Source organism: Neltuma alba, unplaced genomic scaffold (genome assembly GCF_004799145.2).
Source record: "Neltuma alba isolate B1F8T4 unplaced genomic scaffold, ASM479914v2 tig00010134_pilon, whole genome shotgun sequence".
Classification (NCBI taxonomy): Eukaryota; Viridiplantae; Streptophyta; class Magnoliopsida; order Fabales; family Fabaceae; genus Neltuma; species Neltuma alba.
This window is the reverse complement of record NW_021635082.1, coordinates 437,615-459,530: the sequence shown is the minus strand read 5'-3', so window position 1 is coordinate 459,530 and position 21,916 is coordinate 437,615. Positions and strand designations below refer to the sequence as shown.

Below are 21,916 nucleotides of genomic sequence, written 5' to 3'. Positions count from 1 at the left end.
AAAAGGTTTTTTTTTTAGTTGCTTTTTTGGCAGTCCAACCTCACCAGAAAAGACTCGAATGAACCTAAATAAATCCATTTTAACTTATATTCTCATTTATTAAAAAAATTATATTCTCAGCTCTCGGACTTGTAAAGACAGATGAAGATAGGTTTTTTTTTCCTGTTTTGTTTTGTCATTTGACCTTGAATAGCACATATTGAAAAATATGATTAAAACAAAACTTTTGGTCTTCAAATTTTTATATATTATTTTTGAATTCTTTGTCAATATTATTTGCAAAACTAATTACTATGTACTCCTTCGGTCTTTAATATAAGATCCAATTATTAAATTGGTTTTAGTCCTAAATATAAGACACATTTTTTATGTTTATCAATTTTTTCTAAATTACCCCCATGGATACTCCATCAACCATAATCAAGTAGAAGAGGGAAATGTGGTATTAAAAAAGATGATTATAGTGTTTTAGAAAAAATATGTCATGTTTCTTATAATTAACTAATTTACCTAACTTTCTTAATCTAATTAAATTAGTTAAATGGGCCTTATATTAAGAATCGGAGAAGTAGTAAACTAAAATAACATTGTTTGAATTGAGGACCACATCCAAAGGCTATGATGAGTAAAAACATAATGTCTCACATTATAAACGAATTTTTTTAGACAACCATCTTATTTAGGTTCGATGATAATTGAATTTGATATGATAATTTTCCGTAAAAATACTCAGGAACAGTGTCTAATAAAATTTCCTCCAATGAAACATGTGAACAAAAAAAAAATAGAGAAATTATATATTTTGTTTTTAAATCATATTTTTGCTATATTTTTTTACTATTAAAAAAACTCATTTCAGAAAATCTCACAAAAAGAACATAAAAATACTGAATCTCAAATTAGTTGTATTTCTTACATTTTTATTTTAACTATAATAAGAAAATAACAATATACTCCTCTGGTCTTTAATATAAGATATATTTAATTAATTTAATTTGATTAAAGAAGTTAGGTAAGTTAGTTAATTGTAAGAAATATGATATATTTTTTCTAAAACACTATAATTATCTTTCTTAACATCTTTCCTTCTTCTTTTATTTGATTATGGTTAAGGGAGTATTAATAAGGATAATTTAGAAAAAACTAATAAATATGATAAATAAGTCTTATATTTAAGATTAAAATTAACTTAATATATATTAAGAAACAGAAAAGTATTTTTGTGGAAATTTTTAATTTGAGATGTAATATTTTTGGGTTGTTTTGCTGTTGGATCAAAGAAAATGAGGGCCCACAAGATCTTCTCCCATATTGCATCCCCACCCTTTCCGTACATGATAACCGAAAACCAATCATCCACGCCAGACTCAAACCTCCGTTCTATGTCCTCTTCCTCATCTTCAACATCACCAGCTACGACTATCAAACATCGCCGCAAACCCAACCAATCACGTTCCTCTTAAATTCAAATATGCCACGCGTCTCCACCCCATTTGTTCATTTCTGGACATTTAGCCTCGCTTCTAACACTTTAGTCCCGACCTTTATGACGGCCCCACATTTCCACGTCATCTTTGACGGACCCCACCGTCCGTTCCGTTCTGAGCGCCTCTCTCCCCCCCTTCCCTCGCTCCGTACTTTCTTTCTCGCATTCGTTTCAGTTCGCTCCTTGTCTCTTCTTTTTGGTCCTGTAAACTGAGCAAAAACCCTAATCAACCATTCTCGAGGAGCCATTGGCTGATGCTTCGTTGCGTTCGGTTACTATCGCTGAAAAGATATGCGGCATTGTGGAATGGTTTTCTAGTGCGAACTTGAGCACTGTCGGATTCGTCTGATCGGATTGCCAATGGTGAAGAGCCCTTCGGATTCGTGAATACTGAAGACTGCGATTGTTATTGTTTTCGGTCTTTATTATGTCTGATTTGGTGGCCCGTACGGGTCGGCTTAAGCAGCGGTATGAGAACGGATATCGCCTTGTCGCCGGGTATGTTTTTTCCCACCCAATTTCTTGATATGCCATTCGTGAGCATTTAGTGGGTATTATGATGACTTTTTTTTTTGGTATATTTTCTTTTTGAAATGTTGCTTTGTTGGATGATGTACGGGAGAAATGTCATTATCAGGCCGAGGTGCTATATGTATAAACGTACCTTTCATGTTAAGAAATTAGAATCTGGCTCATCACATTGTGGTTGAGTTTTTATTTTATTAATAGTTGATTGATGGTTTGATTTCTACATCTTGTTTTTTGGTTTCTATTCTTCTCTTTTTTCTGAGTCTTGTGGTGCTGTTGGGTTGCAACTTGCACGGTTTATAGTAGTATATTGACTAAATTTTCTATTTTCCGGATGATTACTCTTACCTAGTATTTCAAAATTCAAATCATCCTTCCAATACAGAAGGAATAGGATTATCAAGGACCTTGGGGTTGACCGGACGCATTGAGTTATTGAATTTTCTATTTGCTCCTATGATTGTGGGTCGAGGACTGTTTTAGCCAATTAATTTCTTCATTTTTGATGAGCAGGCCTACTTAGCAGTCATGCCTTGTCGTTTCTTTGTTCTCTTTTCGTTACGTCAAAATTAATTAATGCAATTAACGTAGTTGGGATCCTCACATAATTCCAAACTGAGGCAAAAAGTGAAATTTTTCCAATGTAAATTCTCAAAACAGAGGCTTTTTTGGATTTCGGAGTTAAATTTACCTTGCTTAATCAAGGTAAAATGGATGCTTTGTCTCACCATTACAGATGCAGAACTAATTAATCAGTCAACGTAAAAGTATATTTTTGGGTCTTTGAATTTTGGTGCTTGGAAGAATGTTATATAGTTTTGCCAATCTGATGTGATATTTTCCTGTTTTGAGGTTTTTGAGAGCACACTTGGGCTGACCCGGTTAGGTTGAATTTTGTGCTTTATTTTGGGTGTGGGTTCTTCTATTAAACAAATTAGTTTATATAGAGGTCAGGATTTGACGTAACTCTGTCCAGTTTAGTAAGTTTTTGCATGTCGGTGATACACAACAGAATTCTGGAAATTGTTAGCATGCCCTTCGCCCTGTGTAGTGCATGGTAGTTTAATTTATCAACAATTCTGCAAAAGCACTCTGGTGTTCAATTGTAATTTTTGCATTTTGTTTCTCTTGAATTTCTATTAGTCTTGTTGGCTTTCAGACATGAATTTTGCTGTCATCAGGCAAATTTTGAGTGGAATTTCTTTGTTCTCTTCCTCCTTTTCCTTATAGTGATATAATCCAAGCAAACTTGCATGCATGGCGTTTGATGGGGATGGAGTCGTTAGATCATCACATTGACTTGTCATATCATTTGATATATTATTTATTTTGTTATTTTGTTATTTTTTTTCTTCCTTTTTTTTTAAGAAAAATTGAGAGAAACCTTTAATTTCTCTTTCTCCAAAATTATTAATCAAGTAACTCAGTTTATAGGCATTAATAGATCATTTGTTGCAACCAATTTATAGTCTTTCTCAATTTTGAGCTGGCAAAATTGTGAATATTTTGGGGGGCAAAAAGTGGAAGGCAACCACAGAGGGAGAGGATGGACATAGCTGGTGGTGACATTCCTTGCATGTCTTAGTTGAAGCAAGGAGCAACTAAAACCATGTCAACCATATTCTTTGGCTGTTAATTGCATGACGATTAAGAGAACTTTGATATGATTGTGTTAGCTATATCCATGTGTGGTCTTGATCTTCCAATGATAATGTTACAGCCATTTCCAATTGTTGCAGGTGTGTTCCATTTAGGTATAGAGGTTCTGATGTTTGTGATTCTAATTCCGGGAAGACTGTCGAAGTCCTTATGATTAGCTCACCTAGTGGACCAGGCCTTTTGTTTCCAAAGGTATGAATGTTAAAATGTTCATTTTTATATTTATCTTAGTGCCATTTTGAATTAGTTGTGGATAATTGATTTTGTGCTATACAAGGTTTTTATGCAAGAAAAGTTTTATCTCGTAAATTGCTTCAGTGCTTTTTTTAAGCTGATCCACAGTGTCTAGCCTTCCATTTTTTTTTCCCCCCACAAGTTAACTAACAACTAGTGTTTGATATATGATGAACTTTTTTGCTGATGGATGTATTTGTTTTGAGGAGCAGGCATAAAGAGTTCTAATGTGTCAGACTTCCAGTAATTTTTTTTTTTTTTTCAAATTGAAGGTCTCATATTTATTGATATCGAGATGTTTATTTTATAGGTAGTTTAAAACCGTAACTTACTGTGCGTGGGGCAGTGGTGACATAACTGTGTCAACTTCCTTCTGTACACTATTGCATAGCTAAAATACTTTTGCCAAAATTGTAAAGCTTAAAAAGTACTTACAGTCTATTGTGTTGTGAATTTTTCTGTTTTCAGTGTATACATGGAAATGAAAACTGTATTTTTCAATTCTTGTGCCATTTAATATTAATCTTAGTAACTTGTTGAGAAAAGGAAATCATACACTGTACATCAATTCAAGGCGTTCATATAAATGTGAGGGTAACAGCAACACAGCTGTGACTAACGATTTATACTTTTGTAGCTCATTCCTATAGGTTTTTGGCTTATCTTGAATGAAGTAGTGTGTAGAGCTTAAGGTTCTCCATTGGCTGCTGGTTTTAAAAAGCTAGAAAATTGATAGACAATCTTTGATATAAAATCTAAAACAAAAGTCAGCTATCTCCGAGAAATTTTTTATGATAAAAAAGGTGCATTAAATAAATAAGATTGCTGTCTTTTTCTTTTAATCCTTTGCCGAAATTGACCTATGCAAGTTGGTATACCAAAAATCTAAAATTATCATGTTTACAAGGTGCCTAAAAATATACTAAGTCATAATTATTTTGGTTATTTTGGTTGTGATCGACTTTGTTGAACTTCGGCAGTCTCCTCATATGTTTTGCTTTTTCTGATGTTATTTCCACCAAAGGGAGGTTGGGAGAACGATGAAACTGTTGAGGAGGCAGCTATAAGAGAATCAATTGAAGAAGCAGGAGTTCGAGGAGACCTAAAGGTGAATTTTCCTAATCTTCCACCTAGTTCAATTCTATTTTTGTGATTTTAATTATTCAAGAATTTAATGCTATTTTTTTTTTTCAAATCTAAAGTTAATGTGCTTTAAAAATGGAATAAGAATGAAATTTTTCCCCATCAGGGAGGGGATTGTCTCTTCTAAAAATGAAAAGAATTTACATGTTAAATGCAGAAAATTGTTGAAGTATTCATTTATTTGTTTCCTAATTTTCTTTAATCGGGTATTATACGGTTTCAGGATTTTCTTGGGTACTTTGAGTTTAGGAGTAAGACTCACCAAGATGAGTTTAATCCAGAAGGATTGTGCAAAGCAGCAATGTTTGCATTGTTTGTCAAGGAAGAGCTTCATTCATGGCCTGAGCAGAAGTTTAGAAATAGGAGTTGGCTGTCTCTATCAGAATCATTTGGAAGCTGTCGACATGCATGGATGAGGGATGCTTTGGATTGTTTCTGCAAATGTCATGAGTGTGGGTTGACGCGCAAGGGACAATTTTCCTTGAGTTCAAAACTAGAATAAAATATTTTAGATGGTTGCTATCAGATTATTCAATAAGAAAATATAATATGTGAGAGAATATTTTTGGAATGATGAATCATAAATTTGATTAGTTGTCATGGCCTGAGCAGAAGTTTAGAAACATGTTTTTTATTGAAAAACTTGATGGCAAATCATAAATTTGATTAGTTTTTCATCATTTATGAGATACGTAGGGTTTTCTTATAATACTTGTAGAATAATTATAATTACATGATTATTGTTTTAAGTCTTTGGATTAATCTAAGTACTCCTCCGGTCCTAATTATAAGACCCAATTGACTTATTTGAGGAAATTAAGGAAGTAAGTTAAGTTGGTTATTTATAATAAATAAGTGTTGTCATTCCTAAAATATCCTTGCTAATTAAGTATATTGGCTAAAACTATCATTATTAGAAGGATTATCTTGGAAAAAAATGCATAAATATAAGAGAGAAAATGGATTGGATCTTATAATTAGGACCAAATAAAAAGTCAAATTGGGTCTTATAATAAGGATTGGAGGAGTATTAAATTGCATTCCATACTTCTTGAGTTTATATATATTGACATACTAGTTCAAGTAGTTCTTAGTCCTACCTGATTTTCACCATTACATGGGTTTATCTCGCGCTGCTGCTCTGGAAAAAAATTCATGTAATTCTTACCTATGGTTACCCTATTTTAATTTATTCCAAAACTATAATTTCTCGATCAATTATATAGTATTAATTTATAAGAGGATTTTACCTATATTTTGGCTAAATTATGCACGATCTTTGTGAACCGTGAATCATATGAAAACATCTCTCTTAGTAGCAAGCCCTCTAAGCCTTTATATTTATACCTGACCCAAAAAAACTTTATACAAATAAAACATTTGGTTTATCAAAATTGTCATTTATTAAAATAAACTTGTCATTTTTTATAGTCAACTTGTCATTTGACTAAAAAAAGATTTTAGACATTTCACCCACATTTCATATTTATAAAAATAAAACTGGGTCCTTCTTTGTTATTTTCTGAATTTAGGGTTCCAAATTGCAATTTACATATTTGGGGGTTTTTATTTACAATTTTCCCAAAACTTTATACAAATAACAATTCAGATGATGTTTATTTGCTGGAAATAAAATCCGACATTATCAGTAACATAATTGAGTATTAAATGCCAAGAAAATTATCTCATGAACTCGACAACTTGGTAAAATAAAATTTCAAGAGTTTTTTTTTTTTGGGGGGGGGGGGGTTCAAAACTGAGGGGGCCATTTGCACATGGTTGTGGAGGTACGAGATTAAACTTTGATGTTCTAACAGCATAACAAAATATTCTCAAACAGTTGGGGCAAATTATTCCTTTTTCTAAAACACTTTTTGACTCAACACACGAGTGTCCCAAGGATCAGGGTCACGAACAGCAGCTCACTTCACATTAAGCCAACTCCAAGTAAAAACAAAACGGTTGCAGATGGGACCATTCCATTGGAAAATAATAAAATAAAATAAAGCGACTGCATTGCGTGAAAAAGAAAAATGGAGAGAAAGAGAAGAAAAATGAATTAAGCCGATCAGAAGAGAATTTGTACAATAATATATGTAACGTATATATACCTCAAAATCTGGGAATACATGCTTTATGAGTTATGAATGAATGACATATTGCAAATTTCCACCGTGTCTGCCTTGGAATCTCCAATAATCTCTGGCATGGCAAGCCAAATTTCCTTCCTTTCTCCCCCCCAACTCCACCCATTTTTCTAACTGTTTATCACAAGAGTAAATCCAGTTAAAACTGCTTTTCAACAGCCAGAGCTTAAGTTATTATAGTTCAGAGCACATGTGGGAGCAAGGAGTAGTTCTCCACTTCTTTGCACAAGTCTGGGCCCCAAAAACAATAGGCTGAAGGGCTGAATGAGAAAAGCAAGCTATGATACAAATCTCAAATGGTGTAAATATGGATCCTAGATCAATTCTCATCGAGAACAATATCGGCAGGGTCTCCTATCCAAGGCCTCCCTTCCCGCCATCGGAACTTAATTCTTAGCTTACCATTTGAATCTACTCCAATCACCTGTCCCTTGCTGGCATGTGTCTCCATTCCCCATCCCCACCGGGGGGACACCAATCCGTCTCGGATCTGTACTTTATCCCCAACTTTAAATGGTCTAACTCTTTCCATTTCCCATGCCTTGCAAAGCCATAGCCTCTCAGTGAAACAGAATGCCACCCACAGATCATCATCTTCCATACGATGCACAACCCCTAGGCTTGAATGGTTCACTTCTCCCCACTGGTGGGTTGGGGTCGAAACAGTTGATCTAACCTTGACCCAGTCTCCAATCCGGAGCTCTTCCTCTTCCACCAAATCTACTTCTGATGGATCCAGCATCCATGCTTTTGATCCTGCCGGAGTGTATATTCGAAGTTTTCCATCAGCATCAATAGCTGATATGGTTCCGATACTAGCATGGGTGTGTCCAGACCATCCAAATCTTGGCTGCTTTACAGTTTGTTTAACTCTAACCTTTTGTCCAACAATGAGTTTCTCAACTCTTTCGAGATATGAAGTTGGTCCTACCCACCTTTCTTGTTCCCCACAAAAGCCAACATGAATGTTTCCATCCCATAGATCACCTTCATAACCCATTCCTTGTACAACACCAACACTACCTGGTCCAACAGATTTCCAGTTATCAGCATCATCTTTCAACTTCACCCATTCTCCAACTTCAAACATGTGTTCAATCTCAAGGTCCACGGGATCTCCTCTCCACAAACCTGGCAAACCAGAGAATGCCACCCTCACTTCTCCGTCAGCATGAATACTGGTTATAACACCTCGTGATTCAGGTTGAGCTCCTCTCCAGCCCCATCTTGGTTCGACCAAACCAGTTCTGAACCTAACATATTGCCCAACTTTAAAGCTAGGAACCTTTTCAACATCTGTATAGTGAGTGATCCACTTCCCTTTACGAAAACAGCAAGCCAACTCCAAGTATCCAGAATCCTGTACACTATGCACAACAGCTATGCTTTCTTTTCCAACACTATTCCAGTCATAACTTGGTCTGGTTCCCAGGCTTGGTTTTGAGCGTACCCAATCACCAACTTCAAATCCAGGAAGTCGTTCAGCATCTCCAGGAGAAACTTTCCACAAGCTCTGCCTACCAGTGACTCTCACCTGTGAAGAATAGCAGAATCAGAGTCTAGTAATTTAGAGGTAAATTCAGTTAACCTAGCCATTGCAAATCTTCCTTTTTCTTATCTCAAAAGTGACCAACATTTCAACACCCCCCCCCCCCCGGGGTTGGTCAGTGTCTACAAGGATATAAGCAAAGCAGTTGTGTCATAATGCCAAATGCCTCAACTTATGGGCGATCACAGCTATATGGCAACTTGTTAACAGCAGTAATAACTGCTATGAATGGCTATTTACAAGTGATGTTATATGGCTCCATTTAGTGGCTTTTGCAAGACAAAATGAATGCTTATCTCTACTTGAACAGCACTATGCGACTTGTATGATTTAAGCAAATGCCTCTACTTAAACTAAGGTCCTATTTAGCAATCGTTTTGGACGACAGATCAAAAATTTTTGTTCAGTTAGAGAACTAGAAAATATCTGGTCTAGATTTATGAAAAACTAAATTAGAAGGCTTACATTTAGAGCACCATCCATGTCAATTCTCACTACTTTCCCAACAGAAGCTGGTGATTCATTTGACCATCCAAGCCGAGGCTGAGTAACAGATGGCATCACATGAATCTCTTGTCCCACCTCAAAAGGGGGAACCTTCTCCACATCAGTGACAGAACAACAGAAAGGCTTACTCCTGAAGCAAAAGGCAATACCCATATCCCCGTCCTCCTCCAGGTTATGAATTACCCCGATACTACTCCTTGTAATATCATCCCATCCATACTTTGGAGAAGACACTGAAGCTTTCACTCTGACCCAATCTCCAACCTGCAGCAAATTGATAAATTAAAATAGAAAAAATATGTGTTAGGCATCCAGCAATAGATAGTTGAAGGCATAAACTCCAAGGCAGCAAACAGCAAGAATAACCACCTTGAAATCTTCCACCTTCTCCATGTCAGATGGATCAGCCTGCCACGGTATGGGTCGGTTTGGTATATCGATTATTAATAAACCATCATTCTCTATCTCACTTATTCTTCCAACACTATGATGCGTCTCGCCACCCCAAGCATATCTAGGTTCCGCAACAGATCGCTTCACACAAACTTGATCACCAATCTGTAATAATATCAACAATTTGTTAGACACTACTATATAACAACAACAACTACTAAAAATGAAAGGAAATGGCAATCTACATTTTTCTTACCCTAAAAGGAGCAACATGCTCAACCTCTTCTGGCTCACAGTGCCATGGATTTGGCAGATAGCTCAATTCAATTAAGAGACTACTGTCTGGTCTGATACAATATACTATACCAATGCTTCCTGGAGTCACAGACCCTAATCCGTGCTTTGCAGATGTAAGAGTGGGGCGAATGCGAACCCAGTCTCCAACCTTGAACTCCTCAACCCGTTCCATTTCGGATGGATCAGCTTTCCATCCTCTGGATGCTCCAGGAAACCCTACTCGGAGGATCCCATCATCATCAACGCATAAAACTGTCCCAATGCTGTCCCGTGACTGTCCACGCCAACCAAACCTAACACAGACAATCAATTATTAATAGTGTAGGAAAATTAAAAGGCAGCAAGAACTAAGAACTTATGAAATGCATGAAGCACTAAATAACAAGAAGTCAAGTCACATATGCATCTTTTCTATTTTACTTTTCGTTTGTCATGAAATTAGAGCTTGCCGCATTTAGAAATGACTCAAATTTTCCCACTATTATTATATAATTTACCCACATCGATCCTAGGAGTTAAGGGAGAAATCCAAAAGAGAAGGTACAGTGCAATGTCGAGGACACTAACCTCCACATGGGGATGTGGAAAATTATCAACCTCCAAATTTCCAACAGAACAAATAGTTGTTTTCACTCTCCTAAAGTAGACGAGTCTTGTAAGCATTTAAGTGATTAACTAAATAGAAAATTCCAATTAATCTTTTGAAAACCTCATACATCGTTTTAAACGGACTCTCTCTTGCCTCAATCCGTCCTTCTCCTCTTCCTTTAGACTTACATGCTCAGACAGAATTTTCTTAATTTCTCCGTCTTTTTTTGTATCTTTACAGAGGGGATGAAGTATGCAAGTAGATGATATCCTCTCAATTGTAGTAGTTTGTAGGCTTGCGGCTTGCAAATTTTTTCAGAACAAATTTGGTCATCAGAGATGCCACGGGTGGGAGCTAATCACCAAAGAGCTCAGAAAAGAGCCCAGGATTGGCAGAAGAACTTTGTTTATCTAATGACTTAATAACCCACAAGCCTATTTATTCATAGCAGATATGTGGACTTTCTTGCATAATTGAAAGAGCTGAAGTTATCACCTCGATATATTGAGGACTAGTAACACATTGAGCATTAGTAATACTAGTGTGTGCACAGCGCGCGCGCACATATATCATAATGTAGCATCTATGCAAGTCAAACCTGGGCTCTTTCACATCTGCTTTGAGCTGTACATGTTGGCCCCTGTCTAATGGAATGACTTTTACAACCTCACTTGCCAAAACACGAGCCTCTCCAGAACAAAAGGACACAATGAGATTCTCCCGATCAGGAACACTCTGCACAAAGCCAACACTCTTTTGTCTAGCACCCTGCCACCCATACGTTGGAGTTGTGACAGTTCTTTTAAACTTCACCCAATCTCCCACTTCAAATCTAAATACAATGAAAAACAAACATCATAATATATATTATACAAATCTGAGTTGACAATTCATATGGTATCCCAAAAATAAAAAATAATAGCAGAAATAGATTACTTCCCATACATTGTAGAAGATAGATGAACACCTCTATTAGCTAGTGCCTCCATCAGATCTTCAGATATCCATTCTCGGGGAAGGGCCTCCAAGATATCACGTAATGTCTTGCCACTGTCATAAAAAAAACCAACAGTTACAGTCATGCGTTGGTACTCATTGTGATTAAGATGTTAAGGTGATCCAACCATCAATTGTTCAGGAGTTTCGTTTTCACACTATTTGACAAGTTCTTCGCACATATGTATAAGAGTGTCTGTCTGTACCAAATATATGCACATAAAATGAAAAAAAGGAAGAATGTTTCACGACTATTTGCCTGTGGTTTCTCACTTCCACATCAGCATCAGGATTTCTCAGCATCACAATGAGCCAATCAAGATTTTCACGAATCATTTTTGCTGTGTCTGCTGCTATATGGAAAGCATTGTCACCATCATCATCCTGATACAAAATAATCAGTATTAGAATCTGCAATCACAGAGATCTTAACAAGGGTTTCCTTCCAAAAGCCAGAAGGCCGTCAACCCTCAAATATTTCTAGCACATGTAACAAATTTAAAGCTTAAGGAAAGCTTCATTCAAACCACTTATAATAGTAAGATTTATAGAATTGTAGATCAGGCAATGATCGAAATAAATAATAAAAAGCTTCTTCCTCAAAGTAGAAGTTTTCTAATTTGTGCTAAGTAACAAGCACTAAACTCCAGATATATCCACATATCATATGATTCACAACCCACTCCTACATAGATGTATGCTGTATTAACAAAGGTAAATGGATTCGATATTCCGTTACATGCCTTTTTGAGCACATTCTGCCCATTTGAATTTTTGTAAGGATTCATGTGACTTAAATTTCTCATACATTCAACCAGCTTGAAGGCTGTAAAAACATTAATACGGTGCTTGTAAAATATCACTACACTTGAATCACCTGTGGAGATTCAACTCAGTGATGAGTAAGTTGTATATAACAAAGACCAGTTTCAGATCCAACACAGACAAACAGAAACAATTATAATAAATCAGAAAGGTGGAAAAAAATCTAAGGGGGAAAAATGAAATCCCTCACCAAAAGCACCATCTCCATTGATCAAACAATACACCAACGAAAGATGTCAATTTTATGTCATTATATGAAATGGCAGAAATGGAGGCTTGAATGAAAAACCTGCAAATTATAATCAGCCCCAGCAGATAGAAGCAACCCAACACATGACTTTGCCCCCCTAGCCAGAGCTAAGTGAAGGGGTATAATGTTGTGCACATTGCGGATGTTCACATTGACACCAGCAGCAAGAATAACCTACTCAAAACACCCACAAACACAATTATGTTATAAAATGCGTACACTTTGCCAAAAAGACATGACTAATTACTAATTATTCACTCACCTTGACCAACTCAACATCATTAGTCATAGCAGCTGTATGCAAAGCCGTCCGCCCATTCTGTGCATCTTGAGCAGACGGATCTGCTCCTGCAGCAAGCAATATCTGCACCAATTCTCTGCCCTCTACATTTGGCATGAACAAAAAAGATCAGATTATTCAACTAGCATAATGAACAGAAAAGACAACACAACTGGTTTTTCATACAAGCTCATACTTCGTTGACTTATTTAACAGATGAAAAGAAGAAGGGGATCCAAGAGGACAGCACTCAATCATAAACTCAGGACATACTTCAAACTCAACCAGCAACAGGCTAATAGTTACCCCATCCAATATATCACAAACCAAAGCTTCCATTCTCATGCTTGTCAACAGCATTAATATGTATGATAAAAATGGCAAGTACATTAACTTAAAGCTTTAAAAATGAAAAGGCACTTTAGCGTCCAAAGTTTTGATTTAGTACCAACATAATAAAAATGTTTACAACAGCAGAAATTACAAGATATTTCAAACAGAAACAAACATCTCGTGTAAATATGAAGGAATTGACCCAAGAAAACTGTTCAGGAATCAGACATACAAGAACAATGGAAAGAGATATAGAGAGAAGAAGAACTGGCGAAGTAAGGCAACAGTTGTCATTTTGTAAGGCATAATAGAACTCAAATAGGATTAAAACTTTAAAAAAAAATTGAAAACAGAAAAAGAAATTAGAGATCCAACTAAATTGGGAATATGGAGTCTACCACTTTCTTTCTCATACCAAAGGAAATCTTCATCTTCACGCTAATCAGAAATATAGATTTCAATTAACTTCACAATGATTAAGATCGCCAACACTTGAAACCATTGGGGGAATGATATTTAAGCTCCAAAAGATGAACTTAATAACAGTAAGTCCCAAAAACTTTTGCTGAAAGATAAGTAGCAAATATCAATTTAGACAACTACAAATATAAGAATCTCACTTGTATTCAATGGAAATGGCCATAAAATTTAAATGATTAATTAAAAACTGAGACACTTATATCTGTAATTGTTTAATTTGACATTTAAAACTTGTCTTCCACCAAAACTTTTTGGGACTTACAACAACAGCAGCACAGCGACAGAGCCTTGTCCCACGAGGTGGGATTAGCTATAAATATATATCGCACGACACCATTGAGCTCTACCAACAACTAAATCTTCGGATAGATTGTTAATCAAAAGATCTCACTTGATAATTTCATTAAGTGTTCTCTTTGACCAAATTTAACTATCATTAAATTCAACCTAAGTGTCATTCTCCCAAAACCACTTTATATATACTTCATGCTGATTTAGATAAAGGAATTTCACAAACCCACCTACTCAACGGGGACTGACTCTATGTATTGCACGACACCATTGAGCTCTACCAATAACTAAATCTTCAAATAGATCGTTAATCGAAAGATCTCACTCAATAACTCCATTAAGTGAGATCTACCAATAACTAAATCTTTGGATAGATTCTTAATCAAAAGTCTCACTTGATAACTTCATTAAGTGTTCTCTTTGACCAAATTTAACTATCATTATATTCAACCTAAGTGTCATGCTCCCAAAACCACTTTATATATACTTCATGCTGATTTAGATAAAGGAATTTCACAAACCCACCTACTCAAGTGGGATTGACTATATGTATTGCACGACACCATTGAGCTCTAACAATAACTAAATCTTCAGACAGATTGTTAATTAAAATATCTCACTCAATAACTCCATTAAGTGAGCTCTACCAATAACTAAATCTTCGGATAGATTGTTAATCAAAAGATCTCACTTGATAACTTCATTAAGTGTTCTCTTTGACCAAATTTAACTATCATTAAATTGAACCTAAGTGTCATTCTTCCAAAACCACTTTATATATACTTCATGCTGATTTAGATAAAGGAATTTCACAAACCCACCTACTCAAGTGGGATTGACTATATGTATTGCACGACACCATTGAGCTCTACCAATAACTAAATCTTCAGATAGATTGTTAATCGAAATATCTCACTCAATAACTCCATTAAGTGTTCTCTTTGACCAAATTTAACTATCATTAAATTCAACCTAAGTGTTATTCTCCCAAATCCACTTTATATATACTTCATGGTGATTTAAATAAAGGAATTTCACAAACAAACCTACTTATGTTATTAGTTTTCATATTTATTCTTATAGACAAAGAAGTTATATGAACAGAGAAGATAATTATACAAATGGAGAGATAAGCACGAAACATAAAACAATCTAAAGAAAAGCAGCAGAACAGCCGATCTTGCTGTAAATCTGAAGTAGCAAACTCCTTAAAAAATTTGAGAAGAACACCAAACTAAGGACATGGATACCATATTTTCTCACATCTCTAAAGACAGAGATACACTGCAAATACTGGAAATTGCTATGGTACTTTAGCCACTTTTTCCTTCAAAATCTTTTTAGACACATAAGAAAGGAAACCCTCCAATGTTCAAGACATGCCCAATTTTCTACAAAAGCTGCAAGACATTTATTCTGGAAACATCATGCAGCTATTCGATCTGTAAGAGAGGCTGAGAAACTGATGAGGTCGTTATTCTCTAGCTTTCTAAAACAAAGATGTGATTGCTGAACTTCTGTCCAAGTGCGAGTATTGAGTGTAGCAAGAACCATGAAACAAGTCCATAATCCTCATTAAATTCACCTAAGCGGAGGTTTCACTTTTGTTAGGATCCAAAAGTGAATAAATATGGGAACGCTGAATCAAAAATTTTCAATATCGGGGAAATATATACCAATACAGAGTTTTCAAACACGTATATAGGTCACTTTTCACAAGCAAATAAATGATAAAAATTATACATGCTCGATTTGTTTCCTTGATATGACAGAAGTTATTGAAAAATAGCTTTCCTGATTGTGCAAAGCCTTGAAATAGTATATGATATTGCGCAAATTTTTTGAATTAAATTGAAGCTCTTTGACTTTTTATTGCAGCTTGGTGGTAAAACATGAATGGCTTTAGCCCCTTCAAACAGACGCAGTTATAACGTGATAATCCCCTTTACTTGTTGTAAGACTTTCCTTAGCATCAAGGAACATCACTAATCTATTCAAAGGAAACGCGCAATTTTCAGCAAAATATAAGAGGTAATCTTTAAATAGGAAACAGTTACAGGTCTATCAAATAAACAAACAAATTTTAAATCACTATCAAGCAATAATCCCAGTTTCCAGATACCAGTTTCATGGTCTTTTTTAGAAGCAGCTGCCATGCACAGTGCAGTGCCAATAGGGTTTGGAATGTCAATTGCCTCAGCAATCTCATCAGAGGTTGCAACTTCCACCCATCTTTTCACAACAGCCACATTCCATGTTGCCACAGACAAGTGCAGTGGTCTGTAACATCAAAATCCACAACAGTAAGAGCAGATGTTTGTGTTTTCGCATGAGACTTGAACAAAGACATATCTAAATTCAACATCAATGTCACAGTAACTAGAAAGCATTTAATATTCCAAAGGATAAAAGGGCTTCAAAAACAAACAAAAGGAATCTCGTCCCCAACATTCATCTATACTACTTCAAAAAATTTGAAACCCAACCATGTAGCAAAAGCTCATAGCTAGCTCTCCTAAAAGCTTTAGGAGTGAAGGAACATAGTTCCACTCTTGATCAGTGCTAAACTAGCCAGTAGAGTGTACTTGAGCCAAAGGCTACGCTCAACATTGAGAAACTAAATTAGGTATACGTCACCTTGGGAATCCAAAAGCCCAAAAATCCCTCAGAGTTTGGTGAATGTTGAATCAACTTAAAGAAAAAAGATGCTTGAAGCGATTCTCCTTTCTACATTTGTATCAATGAAGCTAAACAATCCAAGTTATAGGGCATGATTTACCAGGAAATTGACTAGCATCAAGCATTAACTGTGATTGAGGAGATCATTTGAAGCAGCACTTAGAATCGCATAAGTGCAGATTAAAATAATAGGTATGTCATAAATTAATGGGCTGGGCTTGTATTGGTTATTCTACTCTTGTACTTGAAATACTCGTATTAGTATAAGTAGACGCATGAGGGAACCCAACATTGTAAGTCGGTGATCCTATTCAAAATTCTCTCTTCTTCATAAATAATGAAAATTGAGATGGTCATGGCCATCTCATATGAGATGCACGCGCTGCATAAATCCCAAAAGAGCTTTCAATTAATCAATTCCCAAATTTGTACCCTTGAGAGCTTTAAACCACTTAGCAAAACCCTAATTCTAATTTAAATACAAAAACCTACCCGCTTTTGTCCAGCACAAATTACCCTTTAAAATTTCACAAAATAAATCATTATGACATTATTCCACGCACATTATAATATAAAGGCTGTTATTGTATTTCTCAGCAGTTAATTAAAATTAATTATTGAATGTTTTAACTACTCAACATGCATATCCTACACTCAAAGGATAATTGGTGGATTTGATCCCCTAAAAAAAAAAAAAAGGAACAAAAACAAAAGAAGAAGAAGGGATGGGAGGATAAAAACTCCTACGTCAGATTCTTCGAATTTAAGATGCCCATTGATCTGCTGCCTCCATTTTCCAATATCACAAGAGCACAGTCTGTGTACTTTTTGGCAACTGCTCTATGCAGTACAGTTTCTCCTTCATCATCCACTGCATTAGGATCCGCTCCAGCCAACAGTAATTCCTGTTATTTTTTCACGACAAAATTATATGAAGACAGCTCTAATAAAGACAAAAAAGAATCAGAGTACAATTCATGTAAAACATACTCGCATGCAATCTGGCTGTCCATGATAAGCACAAACATGGGCAACAGAAGGGCCAAAGCCATCTCTCAACCGAGACCTCACATTAGCATTTCTTTTTATAAGACTATGGACACATTCTGGAGATCCAGCTGCCAACGCAAAAACAAGAGGAGGATCTCCCTCTTTGTCCAAGACATCTACATTTGCCTCTCTGTACTCCAAAATAGCTTCAACAAGTTCAGCACTACCACGTCTACAAGCCAGATGAAGAGCAGTTTGTCCATCAGCATTTTGTGCTTCCAATAAAGACGACAGGTAGTTGCTACCATTTTCTGATGCAGCCCTTGCAAGGAGATCCCTGTATCAAAAAGGAGAGATCATATACAGAAAGAGCAAGATCAAAATGAGGCTAAATGAAAGCAAATTGAAGCAGATCAGATGTAATTTGCCATGCTGACTAACCTAACACCTCTAACATCCCCTTCAGACACAAGTCGATGAAGATGGTTTGGGTTTTCTCGTGGAACTTCTGGCTCATGTAGAGGGGAAGGCTCTACCGCATTTGACACAGATGATTGAACAATGTCACTATGAACAGAAATAACACAATGACAGTTAATGAATATTGATGTAAATTGTGTATGTCGCTCTCATTCACAAGAAAGCTCATAAATAAATATAACAGGCCATACAATCTACTCTTTGGCTTCCCAACCAGATGCCATAAAACCAACTTAGAAGGTGTAAATCATTGTTTACAGTAAATTCCAACTCACTTATCAGGGCTTGCAGGAGGACTGCGCGGTATCTCTTGCAAATGGCGAAGAAATATTGCTAACATTGCATTAAAACTGGGCCTTTTGGCTGGTTTGAACTGCAAGCACTCTCCAATCATCTTCCACAATTCTCTTGGTATTCCACCACCAACCACACTAGCATACTGCGGTGGCAGTTTCTTTCCCTTGACAACTGCTCGATAGATTTCTTCTGCACTTAAGCCAGACCAACTGCACAAGCAAAGGTCTTCCACTGAGACTTTCTAAAATATGAACAGTATAAATATTTGGGTATGAAAAACAAAAATTCATAAATAAAGAATGAGTTGCTCCACGTACGGAACAGAACCCGTGCACATTTCCACCAATGTACAACCAAAACTCCAGGCATCCGACTCTGCAGATATACCTATTGCATCATCCCAGAACAAATTTAATGATTTCTTCACAGGTTCCCAAGCCTCTGGAGCTGTATAATGTGGGCTGAGCATTATACACTCCATGCATGAATGGATCTTTGAGGAGTTATCACATTCCAGTCGGGCCTTCCGACAGGAAGGCTTCTTCAAAATTGTGGCAAGTCCATAATCCGAAATCACTGCTCGACCATTTGCATCAAGAAGAAGATTGGATGGTTTGAGATTCATGCAAATAATACCAGCAGCATGAAGCTCAGCTACCCCTCTAGCAATGTCTGCCCCATATCTATATTTGGCAAAAACTAAGTGTCACCACCTCAACTCTAATAATTATCATGTAAAATTAGCATGCAATAGGGAGAATTCAAATTCCATTTATTTAACTTCAAAGCTAGCTAAATCATATGAATAAGATGACGTGAAATCAGGACATGGGTGCCCTTGTTCTCATAAAATTGTTTCCCAGAGAATTACTCAACTCTTCCATTGTGTTCACGCAGAGGCTACACGAAAGACAAAGGCAGCGGACAATGATAGTTTTAAATGTTAAATAAAACATTCTATGCTAGCCTTAGTCCAGATGATAGCGAAGATACATTTCGTCAGTTTACCTCCAAATTAACATTAAAATTTCATCATTTTGCAGTGCATTCATCTTTTACTTGCGGATTTGCAGCATTATTCATCAAACTCCCATCGAGAAATTAATTCAAACTATTGAAGGAGAAAGACAATTTACTTTCTTTTTAATTACTTGTTACCAAGTTTAACAATAACATCCTCCCTACGGGTCAACAAAAAATCCCATCAGATAGAAGCATGCTTAAGCCAAAATTTGATAACAGAACAGCAAAAAAGAAAGCGCAATTCAAAACCTTAGGACTTGATCCAAAGTAAGTCTGCCCTCGTTGCGCTGCATCTCCGACTGAACTGATCCATAACACCGGTCCATCACGAGACACAAACTCTCCTCCATCCTCATTGCCCCATGAAATGTACATACATTCCTGCACCACATTGAAGCACGACGCAGATTCTCAAGCTGCCCTTGCATCCAATCCAAATCCATATCCTCCACTATCGTAGCCTTCTTCACAGCCACCTGATGTCGGCACCGTCCATTTGCACCACCACCACCAATCACCGCTGTCCACATTTCCATACCGGCCCTCCTCCCCTCTCCTAGCCGGCGCAGAAATTTCAACTCTTGGTGCACTCCGACCTCTATAACAGGTCCACAGCCGCCGGAGCTCGATGTTTGGGACCTGCGGCTACACCGGCGGCGCATGACCGAGTCCTCATCATTGTCCCTATCTTCTTCACCACCATCACCCACTTCCTCATCATCATCTGTGAAGTCACAATCGAAATTCGAACCCGACGCATTCGAAGCCGAATGAATAAGAGCCAGCACGGCGTAGTTCTTGCGCAGAGCCTGCACAGAGTTTCCAACGATGGACACATGGCGACACCTCGGACACGCTAGCGTCGTATCTGAAGACGCCGAGAACATTCTTGAGAGACACTCCCTGCAAAACCCATGCCCACATTGGAGCAGAAGTGGGACTCGCTCTTCCTCGTTGTACCTCGTTTGGCAAACCGAACAGCAGGGGACTTTCATATTCTCCTGCTCCCTGAACTTCCAATCTCAGACTGACCCGGAAAACAAAACCTTCACTTGCCTCAAACCAGAGCAGATATTGTTCGATCGAAATTCGAGCTCCCAAAGATCTTATTCACGCAGAATTGAAGTTGATAGGAGGTAGAAATGGTAGATCCGCAACCGAATAAAAGAGGAAGATTGCAGAGAGAGATTACGCTGGGACCAAAGTGATCAAATAAGCTAACGAAGGAAGAAATCTAGAGGGAGAGAGAGGCTCGGTGATAGAAGGAGTGGGAAGAGAAGAAGGAAGGGAGCGATATGCGAGGGATTTTGGTATTATAATCAGCTCTCTCTAATTTCTTTTCCTTTTCTTTCGGTTTCTATGGAAGGGGGCTTAGGTGGGTAATGCAGTGGGCTGGCTGCTCCTGCTTGGACTTTCAAGTCCCCAACCCGTCTCTCTCGTCTGCTTGTACAGTACATATTCATATAATAATAATCCTTTCTTTTTTAATTATAAAATCTCATTTATATATTATAAATAAGATTTTATAATTTTATTTTGATTATTTAATTTTGAGAAGTATACTTTTAGTTCTTTAACCTAAAAATTATTATATTAAATAATAATTTTTTGTAACAATCATGATTATTTTGAATATTAAACTTAATATATTAGTATTTAGTAATATTTTATCAATATTTATAAGTTTAATATCATCATTTTTTTGTTAACAGTTTTAAGACTAAAGGATTAAAAGTTTATATTCTAAAGATAAAGGACTAAAATAAAATCTTGTATAAAGTTAGAGGGCCAAAGCATAATATATCTATGTGCAATTTATGTACGATCACACAGGTGCAAGTTTTTCAACGGGACTAGACGCAACATCACCAACGAGGAGTGCTTATATCTAACTTTAATATCTGATAATAACTCGAATGGCATTATTATTTTTAATTAAAAAATACATGTGCCCAACAGAAAAAATTTACAATTTTTATTTATATTTATTAATTATTTAATGTTAGTATAATACTCCTTCAGTCCTTAATATAGAACCCAAATTTTGAGTTGGTTTTGGTCCTAAATATAAGACCCATTTCTCATATTTATCAATTTTCTCTAAATTACCCTTATAAATACTCCCTCAACCATAATCAAGTAGAAGAGGGAGAGGGGGTATTAAAAAAGATGATTATGGTGTTTTAGGAAAAACGTGTCACATTTCTTATAATTAACTAACCTACCTAATTTCCTTAATCTAATCAAATTAGTTAAATGGGTCTTATATTAAGGACCGGAGGAGTATAAATAATCATTAATGGATAATTTTAAAAATAAATAATATATATATAAGTTTTGTAATTTTGCATAATTTTATTAGAAACTTTTGCTACAATATTATTTGGCTATGAGAGATATTAAATTTTAAGTAAATAATTATTTTATAATTGACTCATATTAAATTCTGGATTTATGATT

General features: G+C 36.2%; 2 protein-coding genes across 2 annotated transcripts; one reads left to right on the top strand and one right to left on the bottom strand.

The window, feature by feature from the left end:
- Nucleotides 1-1,727: 1,727 nt before the first annotated feature.
- On the top strand, nt 1,728-5,552 carry LOC114754380 (nudix hydrolase 16, mitochondrial-like). Its single transcript, XM_028943147.1, has 4 exons — nt 1,728-1,984; nt 3,754-3,865; nt 4,932-5,015; nt 5,274-5,552. The coding sequence occupies exons 1-4, from the start codon at nt 1,914-1,916 to the stop codon at nt 5,550-5,552; spliced, it is 546 nt and encodes a 181-aa protein (XP_028798980.1). The 5' UTR covers nt 1,728-1,913.
- Nucleotides 5,553-7,121: 1,569 nt separating this feature from the next.
- On the bottom strand, nt 7,122-20,802 carry LOC114754362 (E3 ubiquitin-protein ligase KEG). Its single transcript, XM_028943129.1, has 16 exons — nt 19,706-20,802; nt 18,751-19,116; nt 18,412-18,642; nt 18,098-18,223; nt 17,657-17,993; nt 17,414-17,571; nt 16,110-16,267; nt 12,866-12,987; nt 12,643-12,777; nt 11,788-11,912; nt 11,478-11,582; nt 11,131-11,364; nt 9,903-10,236; nt 9,623-9,811; nt 9,212-9,517; nt 7,122-8,731 (listed from the first exon to the last, which is right to left on the bottom strand). Exons 1-16 carry the CDS (start codon nt 20,449-20,451, stop codon nt 7,517-7,519), a joined length of 4,887 nt encoding a protein of 1,628 aa, XP_028798962.1. The 5' UTR covers nt 20,452-20,802; the 3' UTR covers nt 7,122-7,516.
- Nucleotides 20,803-21,916: the final 1,114 nt, after the last annotated feature.